The sequence below is a fragment of the Anomaloglossus baeobatrachus genome, chromosome 7 (assembly GCF_048569485.1).
Source record: "Anomaloglossus baeobatrachus isolate aAnoBae1 chromosome 7, aAnoBae1.hap1, whole genome shotgun sequence".
NCBI lineage: Eukaryota > Metazoa > Chordata > Amphibia > Anura > Aromobatidae > Anomaloglossus > Anomaloglossus baeobatrachus.
The window spans coordinates 270269963-270297924 of record NC_134359.1 but is presented as its reverse complement, the minus strand read 5'-3'; the positions used below and the strand labels follow the sequence as shown (position 1 = coordinate 270297924).

Genomic DNA, 27962 nt, shown 5'->3' with positions numbered 1-27962 from the left:
GACTATGGGGAGTGTATTATAATACATATAGGACTATGGGGAGTGTATTATAATATATGGAGGACTAAGGGGGCTGTATTATAATATATAGAGGACTATGGTGAGTGTAATCTAGTATATGGAGGACTAAGGGGGGTGTATTATAACATATGGAGGACTATGGGGGGGTGTAATCTAATATATGGAGGACTATGGGGAGTGTAATCTAATATATGGAGGACTATGGGGAGTGTATTATAATACATGGAGGACTAAGGGGGGGTGTATTATAATATATGGTTGACTATGGGGAGTGCATTATAATATATGGAGGTGTATTATAATATATGGAGGACTAAGGGGGGTGTATTATAATAAAAGGAGGAGTAAGGGGAGTGTATTATAATATAAGGAGGAGTAAGGGGAGTGTATTATAATATATGGAGGCCTATGGGGAGTGCATTATAATATATGGAGGACTATGGGGAGTGCATTATAATATATGGAGGACTATAGGGAGTGCTTTATAATATATGCAGGAATATTGGGAGTGTATTATAATATTTGGAGGACTAAGGGGGGGTGTATTATAATATATGGAGGACTATGGAGGTGCATTATAATATATGCAGGACTAAGGAGATGCATTATAATATATGGACGACTATGGGCGGTGTATTATAATATATGGAGGACTATGGGGAGTGTATAATAATATATGGAGGACTATGGGGGAGTATATTACAATATGTGGAGGACTCTGGGGAGTGTATTTTAATATCTGAAGGACTATGAGATGCATTATATGATATGAAGGACTATGGGGGGATGATTATAATATATGGCAACTATGGGGGTGCATTATAATGTATGAAGGGCTATGAGATGCATTATAATATCGATATAATATCGGAGTATGGGAAAGCTGGGCGCAGAGGGAAAGTGTCAGCATAATTATCCTTTACCCTGACGGGGCAGGGACTGTGGGGATTGGGGCCCAAGTCCGAATTTTGCACTGGGTCCCATCGAACTCTAGTTAGGCCACTGATTGTCAACCCATAAATTGAATATCAACAACAACATTACAATAATAATAATAATTAGGGATGATCGAATACCTCAAATATTCGGCTTCGCAAATATCCGACGAATAGGTCGCCACTATGCGAATATTCGATGCGCAATGTAAGTCTATGGGAAGCCCGAATAGTTCCGAATAGTTGTTATTCGGGTTTCTCATAGACTTACATAGCACATAGAATATTCGGGAATAGTCGAATAGAGGCGACCTATTCGGCAAATATTCGCGAAGCCGAATATTTGAAGTATTCAATCATCCCTAATAATAACCTTTATGTAGCGCCAACATATTCTGCAGCGCTTTACATACATCAGCAATTGGGGCTCACAAGCTAAATTTCCCTATCACTATGTCTTTGGAGCGTGGGAGGAAGCCGAAGTACCCAGAGGACACCCACACAAACACGGGGAGAACATACAAACTCCTTGCAGATGTTGTCCTCGGTTGGATTTGAACCCAGGACCTCAAGACTAGTGCTAACCACTGAGCCACCGTGTGCAGTTGTGAACACTGAGCCTTACTAGAAAAAAAGTAAAAAAAAAAATTGACGTGAAATGAATGTAGGAAAGCCAACAAGTTCTACTTGCAAATCTTGTCTTTCTACTTTTACCTGTAGCATCCACTAGAGGGAGCAGAGTGTACACGATCACATTGCACAATATTCTTTCCAAATGCTGAGTATAGCAGATTCTTACAATGATTGAAAGAAGAAAACAAAACAAATATCTTTGAAGTAAGTCTGTACTCAGGGGCACCAGTGCTGTAAATGTGTAGAAATAAAATTTGAGAGCAACAATATTAATAATATTAATAACAGCCAGCATGGTTGGAACATGATGTGCTGCAGAGGTCTCCTGTCTGATCGAAACACCATCACTGCAGGAAAGCCATGAAATCCAGTAGGTCACCAGAGTGGAGAGCAATATATATTAAAAAAAAAATAATAAATAAATAAATTAAAAAAAAATATATATATATATATATATATATTTATATATATATATATATATATACATATATTTATATTTATTTATTTATTTAATTTAATACACAACTCATGAAGAGGCCCTTTAACTTTGATTCACACCTTCTGAAAAAATGAAAACTGCCCCAAAACTTGAGTAATTGTGCGGAATCTTGGACAGAGTCGTCCTTCATTCTTCTTTGGCGCCTTCTCGATGAAATAAAGCTTCATGAGTTGTTGTTTTCAGAGAGGTTGTTGCTGAGACTTAACTTTTTCCCCAGAAGATGATCCCAGACGCAGGAGAGATAACAGACAGGAGAGGGTCCCTATGCAAAATCAGTATATGGGCCCTTTGCCAGAAAATCACCATAATGCAGCCATATATGTATCTTTGACAGAAGCTGCTTTGCAGGTGGTAATAGTCCCCTTATCTCTTGGGCCCCTATGCGGCTGTACAGGTTGCACTAATGAAATGTGACTGCAGGATAGCGAGGGACAGGGGGCTCCTATACTATCCATCACTCTAGGGGACCCTAGGCTATGCCTAATCTCTAGTTTACCCCTGATGGTGGAGATGCCGGAGTCTCATGCATTACTATTCTGCTGTTCAGAACTAAACTGTTTCTTCCCCCCGGGGAAGGAAGGGGCAGGAGTATGATAGCAACACAGATAAAGGCCCCCTTAACACGCACAACGTGTCTCCGGTTCGTGCTAGGTCCAGAGACACGGGCACACGTAAACCCCTTAAAAGCAATGGGTTTATGTGCACGCACGTATGCAGCCATTGGCCCGTGCCTCTGTGTGGAGCAGATGTTAGCCCGTGTGCTCCACACGGATGCATGTCCGTTTTTCTCTGGCAGCACGGGTGTCACACGGCCCACACCCGTACCACACGGATGTAGTGTGGATGCGGTCCCATGTGACACGCGCCGGAGAAACACACGTGTCAGAGAAAAAAATAACAAAACATTATTCACCTTCTCCAGCCCTCCTGTCTCTGCTGCTGCTGTCACTTGCTGCCGACCGCCGCTCATTATGCTCATTTAATATTCACTTCACTGCGGCGGAAGCAGCAGCAGCAGGGAGTCTGCAGGGCTGGAGACCGAAGATCAGCACCAGGGACAGCGACGCCAGGGACAGGTGAGGTGAAAGTTCTCGTTCTCCGTGTGTTATCACGGATAGCACACGGAGAACACACATAGTGCCATAAACACGGCACACGGAGGGGAAAACGCACCTTTGACACGTCCTTGAAAAACGTGCATGATTTTCACAGACGTGTGAAGGGGGCCAAAGACAGACAGGGAAAAAACAAAACTCAGGCACACTGCAAACTCTCAGGAACAGACAGTAAGAAACAAAGGAGAAAAGCAAGGGGAGTAAGGCAGCTACAAAAGTATAACAAGGGTTAACACCTCAACTGCTCAAAGCAAGGAAATACTACAACCACCAGTATGTGTGGATCACAACACCTCACCAGAGTAGTATAGATATGCTATAGCTGGTATTAATGGAATGGTCCAGCCAGCATATCTAGGAAGGGAGCGAATGTGACTGGCTCTCCCACAGCATGTGATCAAGGAAGACTAACAAACAGCCCAGCAGAGATTAACTCTTGCTAGCCTGCCTATGATCCATAAGTCTGGGAGTTGACACTCAAGTCTGCCAGCACTGACCACAGACATCAGAGAAGTTAGAAGGCAGAGTGACAGATCCTGACTTGATGATGATGTTTGTAAATACCTCCTTGTGACAATATGTCTGCCCCTGCTCAGTGGGTTTGCAAGTATGATATATATCCACACACCGTACCCACGTATGCACATATATACAGTTACTTTATATACTTGAACTCATACACCATTACATATGCTTATACATATACGTATGCTCACTACCTATGTAGGTGTATATGCATACGCACTACAGTATATATCACCTAATACATAGTAAACCTGACTATTTTAAGAGAATTCACTTGGTCTAAAAAAAACCTATGATTTTATGGTGCATTCATAGAGAGAAAATATCAAAAGTGGTGGTAATAGATGAGGTTCCCTGGCCATAAATTCTGCTTTTCTGTTGTAGTTTACAACAGCTGCAGGCTTATGCTGGAGGTTAAGCAGACAGCAGATTGTGCTATGCTAATTAACAATTATTAATACTGTATATTATGATTTTGGTTTGTGTCCTCCTCCCCTGTTATCCTCTATGCTGTAATATTGTATGATTGTAAAAAGTCCCAAGTAATACAGTTTATTCTCCCATAATGTCTGATTGATAATTCTGCTGAAAGCTGAAATCTGCAACAGTCTCATCATCATATTAAAACATGTAATATATACTTCCTATGATGTGCTCACACCAATGCAATATTAATATATCCAAAACATATGATGACGCTGTCGAGTTATGACTGTCCGAGCAATTATTGAACAGTAATTACTAATATCAGCTCCTCGGGGAATGTTCTAATAGATACATAAAAGATCGGTATGTACGGATGGAGAAGTGTGACGTAACACTCACCCGCCTCGGGTTTGCATGAATCAGTGAGAAAATTATATTTCATTAAAATGTTTTTTTTTTTTATTTTGTTTTTTTTTGTACAATCAAATCCATAAAGAATCAAGAGGATGGACTGATAGAATTAGCCTGAATATATGGAATACAGCAGTGTAATATATTAATTGGGAGTTTTTCCAAAGGGAAGCTCAGGGTGAGGTTTTCGTGAGACTTTTTGAGAGTTCATATAGTTTATCAATAGCAGATTATAGTTTATGGATGTAGATACAATGCATAATTTAAACATTCAATATATACAGTGATCGCTCATCTATCGCGGGAGTTATGTTCCTGAGACCTCCCCGATAGGTGAAAATACACAAAGTAAAGGAATTATATTTACTTTATTATTTACCCATATTTTTTGGATTATAAGACGCACTTTTCCTCCCAAAAATTTGGGAGGAAAAAAAAGTGATGTAACTACGACAAGAGCAATTCATGAATATTCAGGATCTGGATTACTTAGAACTAAATCTTGTTCTATGAAAATAGATTTTATTATTGCTAAGTAAAATGTAATGAATAATAATAACAATCTCTTCACAGAATGCAAAGAGGACGAAATGAAGGTGTAAGGGGAAAAGGGAAAGAATAAGGATCAGGAAGGGAAAGAAAAAGAATTGGAATAAGAAAGGAAATGCAAATGAAAGAAATATGGATATTATAATATAAATAAAATCTAATGGAATAGAAAGGAAGGGTTAGCAAATTAAACAAGAAGGAAAAGGAAGGGGAATGAGAAAACATAGTGATAGTAAAGAATATAGAAAGGCTTGCAGAAAAAAGAGGAAATTCAAAAAGGGAAAAAAATAAAAAGAAAATGAAATAAAAAAGAACATAATGAAGAAGAAATAATATCATTGTTAGAGTTATAAAGGAGAAGAAATATAATAGGAAGATGCAGAGGAAATAAAATATAATAGCATTAAAAATGAAATATGGAAGGAACAAGGGAGGAAGGAAGAGAGGTAGGGGGAAAGGGGGGAAGGAAAGGGATAGGGAGGAAAGAAAGAGAGAAAGAAAGGAGGAAAAGAGGAAAGAAAGAAAGAGGGTAAGTAAGGGGAAAGAAAAAGAAAGGCGGTAAGGAAAGAGAAAGAAAGAAAAAGAAAGGGGGTAAGGAAGAAAGAAAGAGAAAGAAAGAAGGAAGAAAGGGGGTAAGGAAGGAGAAAGAAAGGGGTTAAGGAAAGAGAAAGATAAAACAAAGAAAGAAAGGGGGTAAGGAAGCCAGAAAGAAAGAAAGAAAGAGGTTAAGGAAGGGTAGGAGAAAAAAAGAAAGAAAGAAAGAAAGGGGGTAAAGAAGGAAGGAGAAAGAAAAAGAAAGATGGAATGAAGAAGAAGGGTAAGAAAGAAAGAAAGAAAAGGGGTAAGGAAGGAAGGAGAAAGAAAGAGAAAGAAGTAAGGAAGGAAAAAGAAAGAAAGAGAAGGAAGGAGAAAAGGGGTAAGAAATGAATTAAGAAATGGAGTAAAAGGAAGGAAGAAAGGGAGTAAGAAAGAAAGAAAAATAAGAAAAAGGGATGAAAAATAACAAAAATTAAATAAAAGGGAATAAAACTGAAATGTAAAAGAAAAACAAGAGAATGGGAATGATAAAGGATAAGGAAAAAAATTGAATTAAAAAAGAAATAGAAAATACAAAGAAATGAACAAGGAAAGGGAATGAGACTAAATAAGAAAATAAACAAAAAACTTATTAGAAAACTAGGGACTGGAAGGGATTGGTGAGAAAGCAACAAGAAAATGAAGGGAAATAAAATGGAATTGAGATAAATGTAAAGAAATGGAAATAAAAAGACATAAACAAGACAGAAAAAATGAGTATAACATGGAAGACTCGCTACCTGTTTGGTATTTTGCATCTGTGGCTTAGATTCGGGATTAGACTGGAGTAAGCATTAATACCGGACAGTAGGAGACCTTGATGCATGGAAGGGTCGGGGTGGGTACGAGATGCTGCAGGTGATGGGGCACGTCACATAATTTACTCACAGGTTGTGTTTTAGGATGGCACTTACACTGATCCATGACACTGTCTTACTAAGTTCTTAGCATTTCCTTGAACTCCCTGCTGTCCTGGAATCTCTAAGAACCTGCTATCTTCTTGATCTGTTGCTACTTATTATATACAGACGTCATGATAATCCTGCATGTCACCGGCATTTTACGCTGGCACTGGTATGCTGCTGTGTGACATGCCAATGATTATCGCCACATAGGTGACTCTTATTATGCATCTTTTGTCACCCCTCACGACCTTTACAATTTCCACCTGAATCATTGAATAATATAATGTGACAGATTTCTGACATCAATTTCTATAGTTAAGGCGGCTTTCACACTACGTTTTTTTAACATGCGTCATGAACGTTTTTTTGCTGTAAAAATGGATCCTGTTTTACAAAGAAAAACGCATGCAAACGCATGTGTTATTTTGCAGGATCCTGCCACTTGAAGTTTATGGGCGGGCATTGGAGTCATGTGATCGGGAGTGAGGGGAACTGAACGTGATAGACTGGGTGCCGGAATCTGACAGCTGCGGACGCTGGTAACCAAGGTAAAAATCGGGTAACTAAGCGAAGTTATTTGCTTGGATACCTGATATTTACCTTAGTTATGGGCGTCTGCAGCTGCTAGGAGCCAGGCTGCCTGCTCCCTGCACAAGTAACGAAGGTAAACATCGGGTAACTAAGTGAAGCATTTTGCTTGGTTACCCGATATTTACCTTGGTTACGAGCATCCGCCGCTCTCAGGCAGGGGAGAGAGAGAGGAGAGAGAGGGGGGAGAGAGAGAAAGAGAGGGAGGGGGAGAGAGAGACTGATCATGCCAGGCTGGTTTCTGGGCATGCTCAGTAGAGCAAGCAGGATCCTGTCTATCAGCATGCCAGCGTTCACATGCGTTTGCGTGCAGTATAGTCAGGATCCAGTGAAAAACAGTATTTGGACGCAGCTCAAAAACGCTACAAGTAGTGTTTTTGAAAAAAGTTAAAAAAACTGCAAGTCGCTGGATCCTCACTATAACGCACGCAAACGCATGTGAACGCATGTTGACGCGAGTCCATTGCAAATGCATTGAAATGAAAACGCATTTGCACTGGATCCGGTTTTGCATTAAAAAACCGTTCATGGCGCATGTTAAAAAAATGTAGTGTGAAAACAGCCTTACATAGGGAAAATGGGTGCAAAGCTCACAAATTTATAGGGGGTCACTCTGTAACTGCAGAATAAAGTGTCTGCAAAACAACCTAAGAACTTTACAAAGTAAGGCTAACTTTTGAAAATAGACTGAAAGTGTATAGTATAATAGTCATCAGTTTCTTCAATTATCTGCTTACTCTGCAGATTGCACAATTGAAAGAGAGCAATGACTAGTAATTAGGCCCAAGAGAAAATTGAGAGTCTCATATAACTTACAATGCCATGTTTGTCCTCATGATTTTACAAACTCCATGAAGCTCACGGAACAAAGGTTAATATGGTACTAGAATTTATATTATTTTGGACCAGTCCTTACATCAAAATTATTGACTTAAAGGGGTTGTACCACAAAGTTGATTTTAATCAATAGATCTTGGAATAATAATAATTTCCACAATTAGATGTGTTTTAAAAAAATGTTCCTGTGCTAAGATAATCTGATATATGTGTCCCTGCTGTGTACTGTGTAATGGCTGTGTCTGACCGTACAGGGACATGGTCTGATTATACCACAGCTCCTGGGCCAGGGAGGCCGCAAAAGAGTATAAAAACATTACAGCACGGAATAGCAAATTATTCTTTCTTTGGGGTAAACATTTTGAAAAAAACAGGCAAGGAAATGTTTTAGGCTATGTGCGCACGTGTGTGCTCTGCACCACACACAAAAGGTCCGCTTCAGAGCGCAGCTGAAAAGGTCCGTTCTGAAGCGCCTGGTGCCTGCAGAATTCGTGCGCTCTGCATGCTGCCTCTCCCTATAGACAGCATGCAAAGCGCACGAAAGAAGTGACATGTCACTTCTTAGAACGCACGCTTCGGGCAGCAGCTGAATCGCTGCGTTCTAATACGCCGCGTGCGCACGTCTCATGCACAATCTTCATAGATTGTGCTGGGGACGCAGGACGCATGCAGTTACGCTGCGGTGCAGAACGCAGTGTAACTGCATGCAATACACACACGTGCGCACATAGCCTTACCTCGCAGAAAGAATCAGATGTGATCCCAGAATCATAGCTGATTCTTTCTATGAGGTAAAAGATTTCCCTGCCTGTTTTTTAAAAATATTTTTCCTCACAGAAAGAATCAGCTATGATCCTGTGCTCTAATGTCTGTATACTTTTTTTTTTTTTACTTTTCCCCTGGCCTAAGAGATGTGGTATGATCAGACCATGTTCCTGTATGGTCAGACACGGCCATTACACAGTACACAGCAGGGACACATATATAAGATTATCTCAGCACAGGAACATTTTTTTAAACAGATCCAATTGTGGAAATTATTATTATTTCAAGCTCTATCGATTAAAATGAACTTTAAAATTAACTTTGTGTGAAAACCCCTTTAAATTTCAATATTATATGATTAGGGTGGGGCAGTGGGCACACTACAATACTTTGATCTGCTCTGCTCAGGCCAGATCAAAGTGCTCCTGCGCAGGACCTCAATGCCGGCTAGTGTGGATGACATAGGACGCGTCATGCACCCAGGCTTCAGAAGGATGACAAAGATGGCCAAAAGAGGAGGCGCCGGTACCGGAGAATGGAGACCCCCATCCAACCGGTCTGCACCGCACCGCCCCTTAGGTGAGTATTATAAAGTGATTTTTACGTTCTACACAGCGGCCTGGGCTTTTATATAGAGTGTGTTAGAATGTTGTAAACAAGAGCCCATTGGCGGTGACCACAGCTTACACAGCTTATAGTCACCAAATCTGGTGACAGGTTCCCTTTAAGGGAATTGATGGGAACCCCCCCCCCCCACAAAAAAATTCCCCAAACAATAACCTTCCGGACAGCCAACGTCAAAGAGTTGTTACCCATAGATAAGTCTAATCATCTAGTGGATCTACCATAGGTATCTTCCATGGGCAAACACTTTTAGGTGGGAATTAGTTTTTGAAAACTTCCTCCAATGGTTCCTCCTGCCTTTTTCCTCTAGATCGTAGACTCCCAAGCCCATGAATGACCTCGTTGTAACAGGACAGTTCATTGTTATCTAACACTTTTCTATAATAAATTCCGGTAGGTGTTAATTTGGACATTAAAAAATTCTAGGCACTAAACCAACAAAGTCGTCACCTAGAAATAAGGACAGGGAATGATCATACCGACAGAGGACATATATAAAATTAATTAGGTTAGTCCAAAGGACAAGGTGTGCACCCTAGTTCTTATCAGCCGTCATACCAATTGTGTTTAGAACATTTTGCTATGTGTTAAAATATGTTTGTAATGGGAGTAGTGACTAAATACATATGGACGGCTTTGCCTCAATATCCACCTCAAACCGGCTTGTGTCGGATCAGCTATGAAGTTTTTGGCATGAGTAATGCATTGATAGAGCTGCAAAGTTCAAGGCTAATTTAAGTCTTCAAAAATGAAAAAAACATGAAGGTGCCTGTCTTATCATTATGACTGTCGATGGCAAATGCTCCTTACCTGTGGCTGTAGATATGGCGGATTGTGTTGTAGTCTCCATTTTACGATTGCACCATTTGGATCCCCCATAATTCAAGTGGACCAAACGTACACTACTAAGTTTGGGATATTTGGTTTTCGGGAGAAATTTCAAGATGATCCTTAAATGCGCTCTAACCTTTTCAGTTGACCTTCATGTGACCTTCTCTGAACTTCTGAATGCCCATGTCCAACTGTTCAATGTTTCAGAACTTTTTGCACAACTTGCTGTTCTCTAACAAGAAGTTAAATGGCAAAAATTCACAACAGGTGAGTGATCCATGAATCACCCAATAAATTTAGGAGGTCAATTAGAATTGGTATCTAAACCGTCCTCCTCATCTGCTGTTCATATTTTGACATCATGAGACCAAAACAATACCTAACAATTGATCAGCAGCACCGCGCCATTGTGAGGCTTCAAACATGATGGTCTCAGGTGGAAGTAGCCACTGAGCTTAGAGTGTCACCAGCAGGTTGCAACAGAGATACAGACAGACTGGAAGAGTCAAAGAAAAGCAGAGAAGTAGACATCATTTGGCCACATCCCACACTGATGACCGCCTCATTGTGAACAATACCCTTCAGAACTGGATGATGAAAGACACACAACTCCCAACATATTCAAAGTAGGTGAGAGGCCTTCAAGTGTCACATTAGACCATTCAAAACTGTTTACACCAGCTTGGTCTTCATGCTAGACAACCTGCAAGGGTACCTGACCACACCACCAGGCACAGGCATAATTGAATTGCTGGATGAGGGACCATTGGGCCTCAGTGCTGTTCACTGATGAAAATCAATTTATGCTGAGCAGAATTTGCGGGCACCAACAATGTTGAAAGCATCAAGGAGAGTGCTATATATCAGCCACTGTTGTCACCAGATGAGCTTTTGGTAGTGGAGGTATTACAGTGTAGGCAGGCGTGTCCACTCGCAGACACAGACAGAAGAGGGTCCTTGTGCAAGAACAATATATAGGCCTTGTGAAGTCCAGTAGCTCATCTTAATGTACAATGCCACCTGCTTTGGGGGTACAAATGAGCCCTCTCCCTCTTGGGCCACTGTGCAACTGCAAAGGTTGCACCAATAGGTCTGCCCCTGGGTGCATGTAGTCAATACAGAACTGCCTACACTTTGTGAATTATACAGTGACAAGCCTCTACTACTGGAATAACATCATTAACCCAGTTAATGTGCCTCTGCATGAACAACATCGGCATAATTTCATCTTCATGGAGGACAATGCTCCAGCTCATGGAGGTCACATCATTAGGGAATGGCTGCTGGAGACTGAGGAACCTCAAATAGAGTGGCCGACACTTTCTCCAGACCTGAATCCTATAGAAAACCTATAGGATCAGCTGAGTGGCCGTGTAGAGGCTGTAACTATGAACCCCAGAACCTTAATGACCTGAGGGCTACCCTTCAAGAAGAGGGGAATGTCATGCCTCCGCAGACAATAACTCCACTTGTCACCAACAGGAGGAGTCGTTCTAAGCTGGAATTGATGCTTAAGGTCACATGACAGGTTTTGGAGACACTTACATTTTGGGGGGTATTCCCACCACTGTTATTGGATTTTGTTTCAGTACATAGTTTGAGATGAGGAAATCACCATTGCTGCTTCTACTTAAATGCCCTAGTTCCATGATAAAATATCACTATAGCATGAGCTTTTTACATTTACATAATTTTCAGCTGAAAGCCAAATATCCATAACATTTTGTGAATAGTGTAGATTCTTATAGGATTCTGTTGTTTTAAGACCATTAGGAGGTCCTGGTATTTTGCTCATAATACTAACGCGAAAATATGGCTACAGTTTGGTTATCTAAATTTGACCTAAACTATAAAGTAGAAGAGACATAGGTTGGGTAATTTGGGGTGGAAATGTTGGCCGCTGAAGTCTGGAATAAAATTGAACAGTTGTCATTTGGATGATTGTCAGTCTACATTAATGATTCTCAAATTCCCTCCTCCCGGCCACCAATAGGTCATGATTTCTTTAGCGTTTAACAGGTGATTGTGTAGAGTGTCGCGGGGCGGTAGTCATGCGAGAGGGATTGACTCCGGACACCCCAGCATGCTACATGGAAAAGCTGGTCTTAGCTGGGTTTTCAAACTTGTCTTGTGTGTCCTTAGAAGACCTGCAGGCTACAAACTGCTGTTGACATCATCTGGCCAGGACCTGAAGATGATTCGTACTCACAAGGAGACCAACAGTTTGTTTCAAACCACAAGTATTTACTCAACGGTTCATTCTCTGCAACAATTTTACCCTTCAGATAGGAGACACATATATTCCAGCATGATACAGTTTTAAAAGGTCTAACCCAGGGGTCTCAAACACGCGGCCCGCATGCGGCCCCTCAGGGTAGTTCGTGCGGCCCCCAGGCCCGTGCCCCTGTTCACTATCGCGGCAGGTGCAGGGGCCGCAGCCACTGTGTGCACTGTATGTCAGATGAATGTGTTGCAGACTGCGCTCTCGCGCCGGCAATACAATCATCACATAAATCACTGACAGTAACACTGCACCTGCCACGATAGTGACCGGGGGCACGGGCCTGGGGGCCGCACGAAGCAGAGATGAGGCAGGGGAGGGAGCGCGGGACAGGTGAGAAGAATGGTGTGTGTGTGTGTGTGTGTGTGTTGGACGTTAACCCCTTAGCGACCTATGACGTACTGGGTATATCATGGCTCCCTGGTACTTAAGGACCCATGACATACCCAGTACGTCATGGCGAAATCGCAGCCCCGGTGGCTACGATCGCTGCAAATACCTTAGATTCGGGGAGGGGAAGACCTCAGGAGGGGTGGTGTCTCCTCCCCGGACCTACGGAGGCTGTGATTGGCTGACGAACACCGCTCAGCCAATCACAGCCACTAATGTTTGAGCCATTGAAAATCGCTGAAACATTGAAATCCAGCCAAGATCAGTGCAGCTGTAGCCCTGATCATTGGCTGGAGCTGGGTGACCTGTGTTTCACCCGCCCCCAGCTCTGATTGGAGAGACCGGCCTTGTGACCGATCTCTCCAATCAGTGGATCTGGGGCTGCAGATCACTCCCCTCAGCTTCACTCCGGCTTCTGTGGAAGGTGAGGGGAGCTGCTGACCCATTACTACAGGATGGGGACAAAGTGCCCACATTACTATGGGATGTGGATAAGGCTGGAGACATTACTATAGGATGGGGATATTACAAGGATGGACACATTATTATTATAGTATGGGGACATTACTATAGGATGGGGACATTACAAGGATGGGCACAATACTATTGGATGGGGACATTATTACTATAGTATGGGGACATTACTATAGGATGGGGACTAGGATGGGCACATTACTATAGGATAGGGACTAGGATGGGCACATGACTATAGAATGGGGACAAGGCTGAGGACATTACTATAGGATGGGGACTAGGATGGGCACAATACTATAAGATGGGGACATTACTATAAGATGGGGACAAGGTGGGCACAGTACTATAGGATGGGGACTAGGATGGGCACAATACTATAGGATGAGGACATTACTACAGGATGGGGACAAGGTGGGCACATTACTGTAGAATAGGGACATTACTACAAGGGGACAAGGATGGGAAACATTACTATAGAATAGGGATAATGCTGGGGACATTACTATAGGGTGGGGACAAGGTTGGCACATTACTAAAGGATGGGCACATTACTATAGAATGGGGACAATACTATAGGATGGGTACATTGCTACAAGGGGACAAGGATGGGGAACATTACTATAAGATGGGGGACAAGGATGGACACATTACTATAGATTGGGGACATTACTATAGGATGGGGACAAGGATGAACACATTACTACAAAATGGGGACAAGGATGGGTGACATTACTTTAGGATGGGGACAAGGATGAGCACATTACTGTGGGATGGGGACTAGGATGGGGTACAATACTACAAGGGGACAAGGATGGGCACATTACTGTGGGATGGGGCACAATACTACAAGGGGACAAGGATGGGCACGTTACAACAATATGGGGAACATTACTAAAAGATGGTCAAAATTTCTATATAGTGCTAATTGTAAGACTATTAGTTACAAGAAAGGGATAAAATGTAAAAAAAAAAGGTTTATATTTAAACAAAGAATGTGCACGTTTGCTATAATGAACAAGTGAAAATGTTCAAAATCAGTGATCCCAAGGTGTGTAAAAAAAAAATATATATTATATATGGTACCAATAAAAATGTCACTTTGTCCTGCAAAGAATGCGGCCCCCCAAATTATTTTGTTTCCTCTGTGCGGCCCATACACCCAGCCGAGTTTGAGACCCCTGGTCTAACCAGTCATAGTCTTAGTTATCTCTGAGTGGCTTCAAATCTTACTAGTCCTATGAGCCCAGCTCAGCGTTACAGTACAACTTATGATGGTCACTTTCCTTGCAACGGCGCCATGCCTAGTCTACTTACAGATGTGAGGATCAGGGGTCCCATCACCATGGTCAGAGTAGAGCCTTGCGCTCTCAGATGCTCAGGAAAAATCAATTCAGGTGAGGCCCGTTTCACACATCTGACATTTCGCCGGATTGCCGGATCCGGCACCCTCCAGTACAGTTCAATACTGTACAATGGCATCGCAGCAAGCTCTGGTCACATGCTCCGGTCACATGACAGCATGTGACCGGAGCTTGCTGCGATGCCATTGTACAGTATTGCACTGTACTGGAGTGTGCCGGATCCGGCAATCTGGCAAAATGCCGGATGTTGGAAACGGGCCTAAGAAGACACTCAGTCACACAATTAGGATAAACATGTAACTTTGATGGGCCTGGACAATACAGTTTTGTCCTCCAGCCAGGGCTGGTCTTAAAGAAATTGGGGCCTTTTGCAAAAGTGGGGCCCTCATTGTTGGATATTACAAGAATAAAGGGGGCTTTACACGCAGCGACATCACTAACGAGATGATGTTGGGGTCACAGAATTCGTGACGCACTTCCGGCCTCGTTAGTGACGTCGTTGCGTGTGCAACGCACGAACGACTGCTAACGATCAAAATTACTCACCACATCGTTGATCGTTGACACGTTGTTCTAATCTCAAATATCGTTGCTGTTGCAGGACGCAGGTTGTTCGTCGTTCCTGCGGCAGCACACATCGCTACGTGTGACACACCAGGAACGAGGAACAACACCTTACCTGCGGCCGCCAGCAATGAGGAAGGAAGGAGATGGGCAGGATGTTACGGCCGCTCATCTCCGCCCCTCCGTTTCTATTGGGTGGCCGCTTAGTGACGCCTCTGTGATGCCGAACTAACCTCCCCCTTAGAAAGGAGGCGGTTCGCCGGGCACAGCGACGTCGCTAGGCAGGTAAGTATGTGTGACGGGGACTAACGATGTTGTGCGCCACGGGCAACGATTTGCCGTGACGCACAACCGACGGGGGTGGGTGCTTTCACCAGTGACATCGCTAGCGATGTCGCTGTGTGTAAAGTGGCCTTAACCCTGTGAGGCCTCTGCCACACTCACGTGAATTTCACGCACGTGCCGAGAGACACGTATTTTCCCTGCGTGTTGTGTGCAGGTAAGTACGTGTCTCTGGTACGTGCGTGACACGTGTGTTCTACGTGTGCTATCCGCGATAGCACACGTAGAATCAGTAATTATTATACTCACCTGGTCCTTCCTGATGTCCGCGCTGCTGTCCGTGGTGCTGATCCTCGGTCTCCAGCCCTCCCGTCTCCCCGCTGCTGCTGCTGCCAGGCAGTGAAGTGAATATTCTATGAGATTAATGAGCGGCGGTCGGCAGCAAGAGGCAGCAGCGGCAGAGACAGGAGGGCTGGAGAAGGTGAGTTACTGTTTTTTATTTTTTTCCCTGACATGTGTGTTTACTCCGGCGCGTGTCACACGGGACCGCATCCACACTACACCCGTGTGGTACGGGTGCGGGCCGTGTAACACCCGTGCTGCCGGAGAAAACACTGACATGTCAGCGCTTTGAAAATCGCACACACGTACAAACGCACACGGACACACGTTCCGTGTGGTTTTACGTGTGTGTGCCTGCTACAATAGGGTAGCATTGGTTAAAGTGTCTCCGTGCCGCCGGTACGTGTAAAAAATGACAAACACGTGCCGGCAGCACGGATGTGTGGCACAGGCCTAAGAGTGCAAACTCATAGTTGTACTAGCTGAAAAGGTGCTTCTACTCAATACTGAGCAAAGTGGCTGAATACTTATGACCATGTGATATTTCAGTTTTTCTTGTTTAATAAATTTGCAAAAATTCTACATTTGTTTTTTTTCTGTCAAGATGGGGGATGGGGGGCAGAGTGCACATTAATGAGAAAAAAAAGAACTTTATTGAATTCACCAAATGGCTGCAATGAAGCAGAGTGAAAAATTGAAAGGGGTATGAATACTTTCTGCACCCACTGTGTATATGCACACGCGCATACTATAAAATGATATACTGTCTGTATGTATATATAATATACACAGTATGTACAGCCACATATACACTCACATGTATACACACTCATACTCTATATATGTACACATGTGCAAACAATTAATATATATATATATATAATATATAAAGCTGTATGTGTGTGTGTGTGTGTGTGTGTGTGTGTGTGTGTGTCCGGGATTGGCATCCACACCGTCGCAGCTACAGCCACAAAATTTTGCACACTCAGACTTCTGGACCCCGAGAGCGCCATAGGCTATGTTTTGAGGGGAAATTTTAACCCCACTCTTTACAGTTATCCACCAAAAAACCTGCCTCCATTAAAGCGAATGGAGAGGGGAGCCACAGTGCAGCCAGAACTTCAGAAGAATGTGCAGCCACGCCCTTATATGGAATGTTGGCGTGTCACAATGCAGCCAGGGAAAAAGAAAAAGAGCTAAAAGAGTTTTATTGCTCACTATAAGTGATCTGATCACTGTGTTAGGCCTGTTACAATTACAGGGACATCAAATATGTCCATAGTATTTGTTGATTTGTGATCTTTATTAATTTTTTTAAAAGTGCATTAAAAATGACATTTTTGTAATTGCGTTTCATTATTTTTTAGTTATTTTAAAAGAAGAATAAAGTCTTATTGTTATTTTCCATGTGGAATACAGGTACATAGAAATGCACTGCTATGTACAGATGTGTCTCTATGTATCTGTATAATCTGCATATGTATTCAGAAGCTGCAGTGCACATTCAAGTATTCATAAACCTCGTACTTGGCAGTGTAGTCTGTGGCTCGTAGCTTTAGCTGCTGCCTACAATGATATAGGTTCTGGGTTCAATTACTTGGTAGACCAAATTATAAGAAGAGAACTGTTTATTTAAAGGGGTTGTCCACTACTTCAACAACTTCTTCTCAATCTAAAAAGACTTAGGGTGGCTTTGCACGTTGCGACATCGCATGTGCGATGTCGGTGGGGTCAAATCGAAAGTGACGCACATCCGGCGTCACTTTCGACATTGTACTGTGTAAATGCTAGATGATACAATGAACGAGCGCAAAAACGTCGTTATCATATCATCGTTGCATTCACCGAAATTTCCATAATGCCGGTGCCGCGACAGGTACGATGTTGTTCCTCGTTCCTGCGGCAGCACACATCGCTGTGTATGAAGCCGCAGGAGCAAGGAACATCTCCTTACCTCCCGCCGGTGGCTATGCGGAAGGACGGAGGTGGGCGGGATGTTTACATCCTGCTCATCTCCGCCCCTCCGCCGCTATTGGCCGCCTGCCGTGTGACGTCGCTATGACACCGCATGACCCGCCCCTTAGGAAGGAGGCGGGTCGCCGGCCAGAGCGACGGTCGCAGGGCAGGTGAGTGCATGTGAAGCTGGCGTAGCGATAATTTTCGCTACGCCAGCTATCACACGATATCGTACCTGCGACGGGGGCGGGAACTATCGCGTGCGACATCGCAGAATCGGCTTGCGATGTCGCAACGTGTAAAGCCCGCCTTAAACTCAATCCCATTACGTAAACATTATTTGTATTGCTAGATCTATGACGGCCGATACTATAAAATCAGTCTTTGTTAACATGGCTGCAGTGGTGTCTTCATAACTACATCACTTGAATGCTACAGCTGATAGCTGTGCCCATTGATTGGCTGCAGCGGTTACATGCCATCGTGGTGAAGTGATTGCTATAGCAGCGTCTGCAAAGACTGGGGGCAGCAGCGGATTTCCAGGGGGTAACATACCTATTGAATTTAAAAAATCCTGAAAAGTCCTTGAAATCTCATTCAGATGACTTCTTCGAGGAACGACAAACACATGACGCTTCAGTTGTACTCGACAGCTCTATCTTTGATGATCCTCATTGTTTCACATTGTTTTACTTGTCTGGAATCTAGTGTATAGACTGTTACAGTATGGATGATAAAGAAAACATCCCATACCTAAGCTCCAGAAACAACTGTCACCTCTACTGATCTGCGGGAAAGTGTCAAGGTTATTCGTATGCGGTCTCTGACTCATGGCGGCTGATAACTGTAATAAGAACCAGTTTAGCAGGCCCATGGGACGGAGGAAGTGAGGGCTATTGATGAGTGAGCAGATCATATAAAGAAGGACACAACTCCACATAGGGTATTCACACGAGACATCTTATTTTTTATTCTACCTTGCAGTATGATATGGAGGTATACGTTTGGAATGGACAAAAACTAGCCATGATCGGGGCAAATAGGACCCTGGTCATTGTTGTTTTTCAGATTCTAAAAGGGCACCCAGAGATATACACGTGCACCAAAAGTTACATTATTTCAGTAATTCAATACAAAAAGGGAAAAGCATATATTACATAGAGTCATTACACACAGAAGGATGTATTCCTATATATTATATAGAGTCATTACACACAGAGGGATGTATTCCTATATATTATATAGCGTAAATACACACAGAGGGATGTATTCCTATATATTATATAGCGTAAATACACACAGAGGGATCAATTTCTGTATATTATCTAGAGTCATTACACACAGAGGGATCTATTCCTATACATTATATATATTATTTCAAGTGTTTATTCCTGTTAATGTTGATGATTATGGCTTACAGCCAATGAAAATCCAAAAGTCATTATCTCAAAAAAATAGAATAATTATCACAAAACACCTGCAAAGGCTTCCTAAGCATTTAAAATGGTGCCTTAGTCTTGTTCAGTAGGCTACACAATCATGGGGAAGACTGCTGGCTTGACAGATGTCCAGAAGATAGTCATTGACACACTCCACAAGGAGGGTAAGCCACAAAAGGTCATTGCTAAAGAAGCTGGCTGTTTACAGAGTGCTGCATCCAAGCATATTAATGGAGAGTTGAGTGGAAGGAAAAAGTGTGGTAGAAAAAGGTGCACAAGCAATCAGGATAAAATCAGCCATGATAGGATTGTTAAGAAAAGGTCATTCAAAAATTTGTGGAGATTCACAAGGAGTGGACGCTGCTGGAGTCAGTGCTTCAAGAGCCACCACACAGAGGTATCCACCACCACACACAGACATATCCACCACCACACACAGACGTATCCAAGACATGGGCTACAAGTGTCACATTCCTTGTGTCAAGCCACTCATGACCAATAGACAACGCCAGAAGCGTCTTACCTGGGCCAAGGAGAAAAAGAACTGGACTGTTCTCAGTGGTCCAACGTGTTGTTTTCAAATGAAAGTAAACTTTGCATTTCATTTGGAAATCGCGGTCCCAGAGTCTGGAGCTTCGAAGAGTGGAGAGGCCACAATCCAAGCTGCTGAGGTCTAGTGTGAAGTCTCCACAATCAGTGATGGTTTGGGGAGCCAGGTCATCTGCTGGTGTAGCTCCACTGGGTTTTATCAAGACCAAAGTCAGCGCAGCCATCTACCAGGAAATTTTAGAGCACTTCATGCTTCCCTCTACCGACAAGCTTTTTGGAGATGCAAATGTCATTTTCAGCAGGACTTGGCACCTGTCCACACTGCCAAAAGTACAAATACCTGGTTTAATAACCACAGTATCACTGTGCTTGATTGGCCAGCAAACTCGCCTGACCTAAACCCCATAGAGAATCTATGGGGAATTGTCAAGAGGAAGTTCAGAGACACCAGTCCCAACAAAGCAGATGAGCTGAAGGCTGTTATCAAAGCAACCCGGGCTTCCATAACACCTCAGCAGTGCCACAGGCTGATCCCCTCCATACCACGCTGCATTGATGCAGTAATTCATGCAAAAGGAGCTCGACCAAGTATTGAGGGCATTAACTGTACAGACTTTTCAGTAGGCGCCAACATTTCTGAGTGTAAAATTATTTGTCAGGCTAAGTTCACATTTCCGTTGATTTATATCAGTCACATGCGTCGCTTGACGCATGTGACTGATGCGCTGTTCAACGCTGTACAACGGATGACAAAGAACAGAATTCTTTGTCGGATTCCGTTGTGTGCGGGGGGCGGAGTTCGGGGGCAGAGCCGAGCGGGGGGCGGGGCCAGGCGCTGAGGATGTCAGTGGAAGTGCTGCGGTCTGCATGGCTGGGGACAGGTGAGTGTATCTGTGAGTGAGTGAGTGTGTGTATGTGCATGTATGTATGTATGTATGTGTGTGTGTATGTATGTATGTGTGTGCACATGCAAAGTGCGGGAGGGGGCGGAGCCGAGCGGGGGGCGGGGCCAGGCGCTGAGGATGTCAGTAGAAGTGCTGCGGTCTGCATGGCTGGGGACAGGTGAGTGTATGTGTGAGTGAGTGTGTGTATGTGCATGTATGTATGTATGTATGTATGTGTGTGTGTGCACATGCAAAGTGCGGGAGGGGGCGGAGCCGAGCAGGGGGCGGGGCCAGACGAGGGTGTCAGTGGCAGTGCTTGTCTGCATGGCTGGGGACAGGTGTGTGTATGTGTGTGTGTGTACATACATGTGCGGAGTGCGGGAGGGGGCGGGGCCGAGCGGGGAAGTGTCGGCCTCCCTGCACACGTAACCAGCCTAAATATCGTTTAACAGCAAAGCACCCGATGTTTACCTTGGTTACCCGATATTTACCTTGGTTACGGGCCTACACCGCTTAGCGCTGGCTCCTTGCACCGTAACCAGGGTAAATATCGGGTAACCAACCAAAGCTGGTGACGTGTGCAGGGAGCCAGAGAGCATGCGCAGCGAAATCCGACGGATCTCGCTGCTCAAAAAACGTTACATGCTGCGTTCCTCCCGCCCGGCGGTCAGTCGTTCCACGACTGATCAGTCGGGCGGAGGGTGCAACGCAGCATCATCAGTCACAATCCGCTGCTCATACAAGTCTATGGGAGCAGCGGAATCCGCTAAACGGATTCCGCTGTTTACAAGAGCAGCGGATTGTGACTGATAGATTTTAGCGGAAATGTGAACTTAGCCTAAGTTGGTCTTATATAATATTCTAATTTTCGGAGATAATGACTTTTGGGTTTTCATTGGCTGTAAGCCATAATCATTAACAGAAATAAACACTTGAAATAGATCCCTCTGTGTGTAATGACTCTATATAATATATATTAATAGATCCCTCTGTATGTAATCAATCTATATAATATATAGATCCCTCTGGGTGTAATGACTCTATATAATATATAGGAATAGATCCCTTTGTGTGTAATGACTCTATATAATATATAGGAATAGATCCCTCTGTGTGTAATGACTCTATATAATATATAGGAATAGATTCCTCTGTGTGTAATGATTCTATATAATGTATAGGAATAGATCCCTCTGTGTGTAATGACTCTATATAATATATAGGAATAGATCCCTCTGTGTGTAATGACTCTATATAATATATAGGAATAGATCCCCCTGTGTGTAATGACTCTATATAATATATAGGAATAGATCCCTCTGTGTGTAATGACTCTATATAATATATAGGAATAGATCCCCCTGTGTGTAATGATTATATATAATATATAGGAATAGATCCCTCTGTGTGTAATGACTCCATATAATATATAGGAATAGATCCCCCTGTGTGTAATGACTCTATATAATATATAGGAATAGATCCCTCTGTGTGTAATGACTCTATATAATATATAGGAATAGATCCCTCTGTGTGTAATTACTCTATATAATATATGCATTTCACTTTTTGTATTGAGTTACTGAAATAAACTAACTTTCTGATGATATTCTAATTTATTGAGATGCACTTGTGTGTTGGATTGAAATGGGTCATTCCACTTTTAACTTTATTTTCAAGGAACGATAAATGTAAAGTTGTGACTGCCTCTGAGAAATAATTTTATGTCGTTTGCTCTGGATATGCCAATAAAAAGTCAAAGTATAATAATGTAGCTAGATTGAGGTTATATTCAACTTTGGGCTCTACATTTTTCATGGTCGTCTCACACTTTCCTTTTCTCCACTTCTCTTCTTAGGAATATAACCACATCCATTATTGGGTTTATATCTTGGGGAATGTTCTTGAGAAGTGTATGATGCTGTAAACCTTGCCTGTCAAGATTCACACCCAAAATTTTGATGAAAAATCAAATTTTTGAAAATCGTAACAGGTCACTTCGTCCTACAAGGCCAGTGTACCTTCTACTGTTGTCTTCATTTCTAAGTAGCTGATGTTCTGTCCCCACTCGTAATCTTATGAATTCATAACCACTCTAGTTTTGTATCTCCAATAGTGATGGGTGAATAGTAACTATTTATGGTTGGATAACGTTTACCGAATACCGAGTACTATTTCTGTATTCAACACGACAAGAAAAAGGCTCAGGTTCTCCATTGACTTGCATTAGGTTCGTTATTCATGATGAATACTGGATTAGTGCTTTGGAATTCGTTACGAATAATCCGAACCTGAATAGTTACTATGCACCCATCACTAATCTCCAGGGTTAACTTCAATTTAGGGTTCATACTGCAATGTCATATACATGGCATCTCTATCGTCATACATTGAGCAACTTCAATGGATTTAATCTACAACTACACATGGCTCCACTGGCAAATAGGCAGGCTATGGGCCATGAAGAAGGATAGAAGTCTAAGAAACCTAAGGCCAAACATGGGCAGAAAGCAAAGATATTACAATGCTTCCTATGTCCACTTTAGATGTGTACGTAGAAAAGAAAACATCCTGTGGCAAAAATTAAAATGGTGGCCCATGATGGCACTTGTTTAGGTTGTGGCTACTCCTATGACACAGAGATGGTCCTTTGTTTGCTTCTTGTTTTTATTCTGTTGAAGTGCAGGATGTACCTATGAAGATTCTTCACCCAGAGCCATATACAGGGTGGGATTTTAGCGTGTAGGACCTGAGTGGTCACATATTGGCCTCTCACTCTGAGCGTGGTGCCGCAGAAGGCCAAGCTCTCATGACTTTTTATTACTGTGAATCTTAATATTAAAGGGGTGGTCCACTACTCAGCTTTAGTGGCCACATCGCTGTAAAAATCATAGGGAAGACTTTTCTCAAATACCTTGTGTAGTACATTCTACCTCTGAGCATGATATTGTAGTCCGCTCATCCCCATCAAGTGACCCCCGGGCTCTGTGACCTCGAAGATCTGGTGATGTCACATCAACTTCTAGTTGACCCAACATCACCGAGGCGGCCCAAGTCTCCATGAGTGACTAGGCTGTGGGCGCATTTCACCGTTCGTCACAGCCCAGCATTTCTTCTTGTATTTTGGCCAACACATGTCAGTAATATTTGGGTATGGCACTTACAATTAGACACCAGTGAGGCGGTACCAACAGAAGATACAGTGCAGAGCAAAATCCAAGCTAGGGCTCATCGTGACTTCAATGCATTGCAAGAGTTTCCTATTGTTTAGTAATAATTGTATGGTTGTTGTGGCGGGGTGTCATTATTGGGACACTCATTAAATGCAAAAAATAGATCCTATTTGCAGGGGGCATACGTACACTGCAGCTCCATTCAGTGTCTATGAGACTGAAGGACATTGGCAAGTAGATTCCCATAGACAAGAAATATAGTGGTGGTGGACAAGCAAGACTCGTGCTCCTTTCGAATGAGTAACGTTAGAACCCCTCTCTAATGGCAAACACAGTTCATAAAGGGCCCCTGTGTAAGGACACTATAGGGGCCCTTTAAAGCCTAAAGCGGGCTTTACACGCTATGATATCATTGCCGATATTGCTAGCGTGCGTACCCGCCCCATCTTTTGTGCGACACGGGCATATCGCTGCGCGTCGCGCACAAAATCGCACATCCCCATCATACAGACTTACCTGCCCTGCGACGTCGCTCTGGCCGACGATCCACCTGATTGATAAGGTGGGGGGGCCGTGCGGCGTCACAGCGACGTCACATGGCAGGCATCCAATAGAAGCGGAGGGGCGGAGATGAGCGGGACGTAACATCCCGCCCACCTCCTTCCTTCCTCCTTTTCCGGTGGACGCAGGTAAGGAGATGTTCCTAGCTCCTGCGGTGTCACACATAGCGATGTATGCTGCCGCAGGAACGAAGGAACGAGGAACAACATCGCGAATGAGCATTAAACGATTTTTGGTTTTAGGACGACCTTTCCACGGCAAACGATTTTGGATGCTTTTGCGATCGTTTTAGGTCGCACAAAAGTGTCACACGCTGCGATATCGTTAATGACGCCCGATGTGCGTCACTAACGGCGTGACCCCGACGATAAAATATTAACGATATCGTAGCGTGTAAAGCCCCCTTAAGAGCTCATACAAATGCACAATCCCACCTACTTTGGAGGTAAAAATGATCCCCTTTACCTGTTGGGCCCCTTTGCAGATGCACAGGTTGTACCAATGATATGTCCGCTCCTACTCTCCTCATTAACAATGGTGATCGCAGCAATCTTACATTAATTGCCTATCCCGTGGCTTTTACCTAATCTATTAGTAGGAATCTTGTCATGAAAGCCACAGCATAAATTTAGTAAAATTTTCTACTAGGAATTGCCGTCTGTTTCTCAATACTTTCTTTTAATGCTGTGCCCATCATCCGACCTTCCGGAACCTGCCCGACCAAATGAGAACTCTTAAATCCTCCGAATTATAGACATAAAAGAGAATCAAGATATAGTCTGTTTCGGTAATCTCTAAGGCGATGTTCACATGCGGCATCTTTTTTGTCGGTGTATCTTGAGTGCATCTTGAGTGCATCTTAAAATGCACCAAAAACGGAGCCCGCGTTAACCTCAGAGATACCACCATTTAGTACTAGTACGTCATTGGTCTTGAAGGGGTTAAAAGGGTATTCCAATCTCCAAGATCCTATCACAATATGTGGTAGCAAATACCTCCAATGCGCGTTTAATAATTGTATTTTTAAAGGGGTCGTCCACTACTAGGACAGCCCCTTCTGATTCCACTTGTTTCGCCCAGTTGAGATAAAAGACCCTGTATTGACTTCCGTTCTGGCGCAGGAAGTCACGGTTTGGGGCTCACATAACATTGTGACGTCACGTGAGCTCCACATCCAATCACCACCAACTTCTCTCTCTGCCTTCGGACCAAATGAGAAATCAACAGGAAGTGAGTGGCAGCCACAGTGTCACTTCCTGTTAACTAATTTGGTTCTAAGGCGGAGAGAGAGAAGCCATCTCTGATTGGACGCAGGACTCGCATGATGTCACAACTCCATGTGAGCTTCGGTACCACGAGCACTGACACCGCTGGAATGGTGCCAGAACGGGAGGTGAGTACAGGGACTTTTATTTTAACTGGGGCAAAAAAGTGGAATCAGAAGGGTCTGTCCTATTAATGGACAACCACTTTAAATTATTTAGGGGCATTACTAGAAGCTACAACACATAGCATGAGCCCTGTTTGGTAGGATTCATATACCTTAGATAGGGATTAATTGATATTTTTATATAAACACTTATGTGCTCCCAACCTAGGTGTATAAATGAGTTATATGATTGTCCTAACTGTAAATGTACAAAGATATCTCCTATGAAAAAGACAAAACTGATGACCATTATTTCCACATGAATTGAATACAAATAGAAAGGCTTTCAGAAACAGTGCCAGACTTTTCCAGTGGCCATGACTGGTATAGCAGCTTAGTCTAATAGGGGCTGAGCTTCAATATTAGATAAAGAATATATCAGACACATGTGGCGCTGAATCTGGAAAATGAAAAGGATAGCCTTCTGTATGTCTCAAAATCCATAGCAGTAGTGTGCTCATCCTGCAGATTGCTGACACCATACTGCTACATGGTGGAATACTTGGTATAGCAGCACTTTGTAATGGAAACACCGAGATATAATTCTTTAGTTACAAGTGTATATATCATTTCATAATCACAGCCGCAGCTATAGTTTACTGTGACCTATTTTCTCTTAAAATCTGTGTTTATTACAAGAGTAATTACAGGTTCTTGGTGTCAATGAATGTGAAGAGATGACAGAAACTGAAGCTCATCTGCCACTTATCACTCAGTGTCCACTAAAATGTTTATGTTATATCTAAACCAAAGTATATATCAGCAGCAGCACACGGTGTGCGCCATATGTGAAATATAAACTATGATATACTAACAAAATGAAGGTACTTAGGGCACAAAATGGCCAATTTCTGTGAGCCCACCAGCCACAAGTCAACTTTTCTTTAGATGGGGCCTTGAATGGGTTCTTCCAGAAACAAAGTACATTTTAATCAATAGGTCTTGTAATAATAATAATAATAATAATGTCACCAATTGGATGTGTTCAAATAAAATCTTCCTGTGCTGAGATAATCTTATATATGTGTCCCTGCTGTGTACTGTGTAATGGCTGTGTCTGACAGTACAGAGACATGGTCTTATTATACCACAGCTCCTGGGCAGGGGAAGATGCAAAAGAGAGTATAAAGACATTACAGCACAGGATCATAGCTGATTCTTGATGTGAGGTAAAACATTTCCCTGCCTGTTTTTCAAAAATGTTTTACCTCTAAGAAAGAATAATTTGAAATCTTGTGCTGTAATATCTATATGCTTTTTTCACTTCCTCCCTGACCCAGGAGACAAGGTTTGATCATTCCACAGCTCCTGGGCAGGGGAGGACGCAAAAGAGTATAAAGACATTACAGCACAGGATCATAGCTCATTCTTTCTGTGAGGTAAAACATTTCCCTGCCTGTTTAAAAACATGTTTTGCCTCACAGAAAGAATCAGCAACGTGATACGCAGATGATGTTGCACCAGCCCTGGCTAACCAAATGCAGCGCCAGGGATGCCAGAAGGTAATAGATTTTCGGGCCTCTCGTCCAGCTACAGTGTAACACTGACCTGGATACTGGGAGTCCCACGATTTGATCCAATCATCTCTAGTCCCAACCATCCTGGATACAGCAGATAGTCCCGGCGTCTACCACCGCCCCTCTGACATCTCCACCTGCCAGGGCAGGAAAAAATTGTAAATAGATGTGGCTTATGGCGCAGTCAAAATTTGTTGAATAATTTATCCCACTTTGTGTTCTGGAAAGGTTGCGAGGTATGTCATCTATCTATCTATCTATCTATCTATCCCTCTATCTATCTATCTATCCCTCTATCTATCTATTTATCTATCTATCTATCTATCTATTTATCCCTCTATCCTATCTATCTATCTATCTATCCCTCTATCTATCCCTCTATCTATCTATCTATCTATCTATCCCTCTATCTATCTATTTATCTATCTATCTATCCCTCTATCTATCTAATAGAAAGAATAACTGGCAGCTCTGCAGTAAAAAAAAAAAAATATTGAAAAAAGTAGACTTGTGGCGTGGC

At 42.9% G+C, this 27962-nt stretch overlaps 1 protein-coding gene across 1 annotated transcript in view; it reads right to left on the bottom strand.

The window, feature by feature from the left end:
- The window catches only part of SCNN1B (sodium channel epithelial 1 subunit beta), a 128968-nt gene extending 101447 nt beyond the window's left edge, over nucleotides 1-27521 (bottom strand). The window contains exon 1 of the mRNA XM_075318125.1: nucleotides 27474-27521. Within this exon, the coding sequence (XP_075174240.1) occupies nucleotides 27474-27509 (36 nt within the window). The 5' untranslated portion in view covers nucleotides 27510-27521. The remainder of the gene's footprint in view (nucleotides 1-27473) is intronic.
- Between the last annotated feature and the right edge of the window lie 441 nt (nucleotides 27522-27962).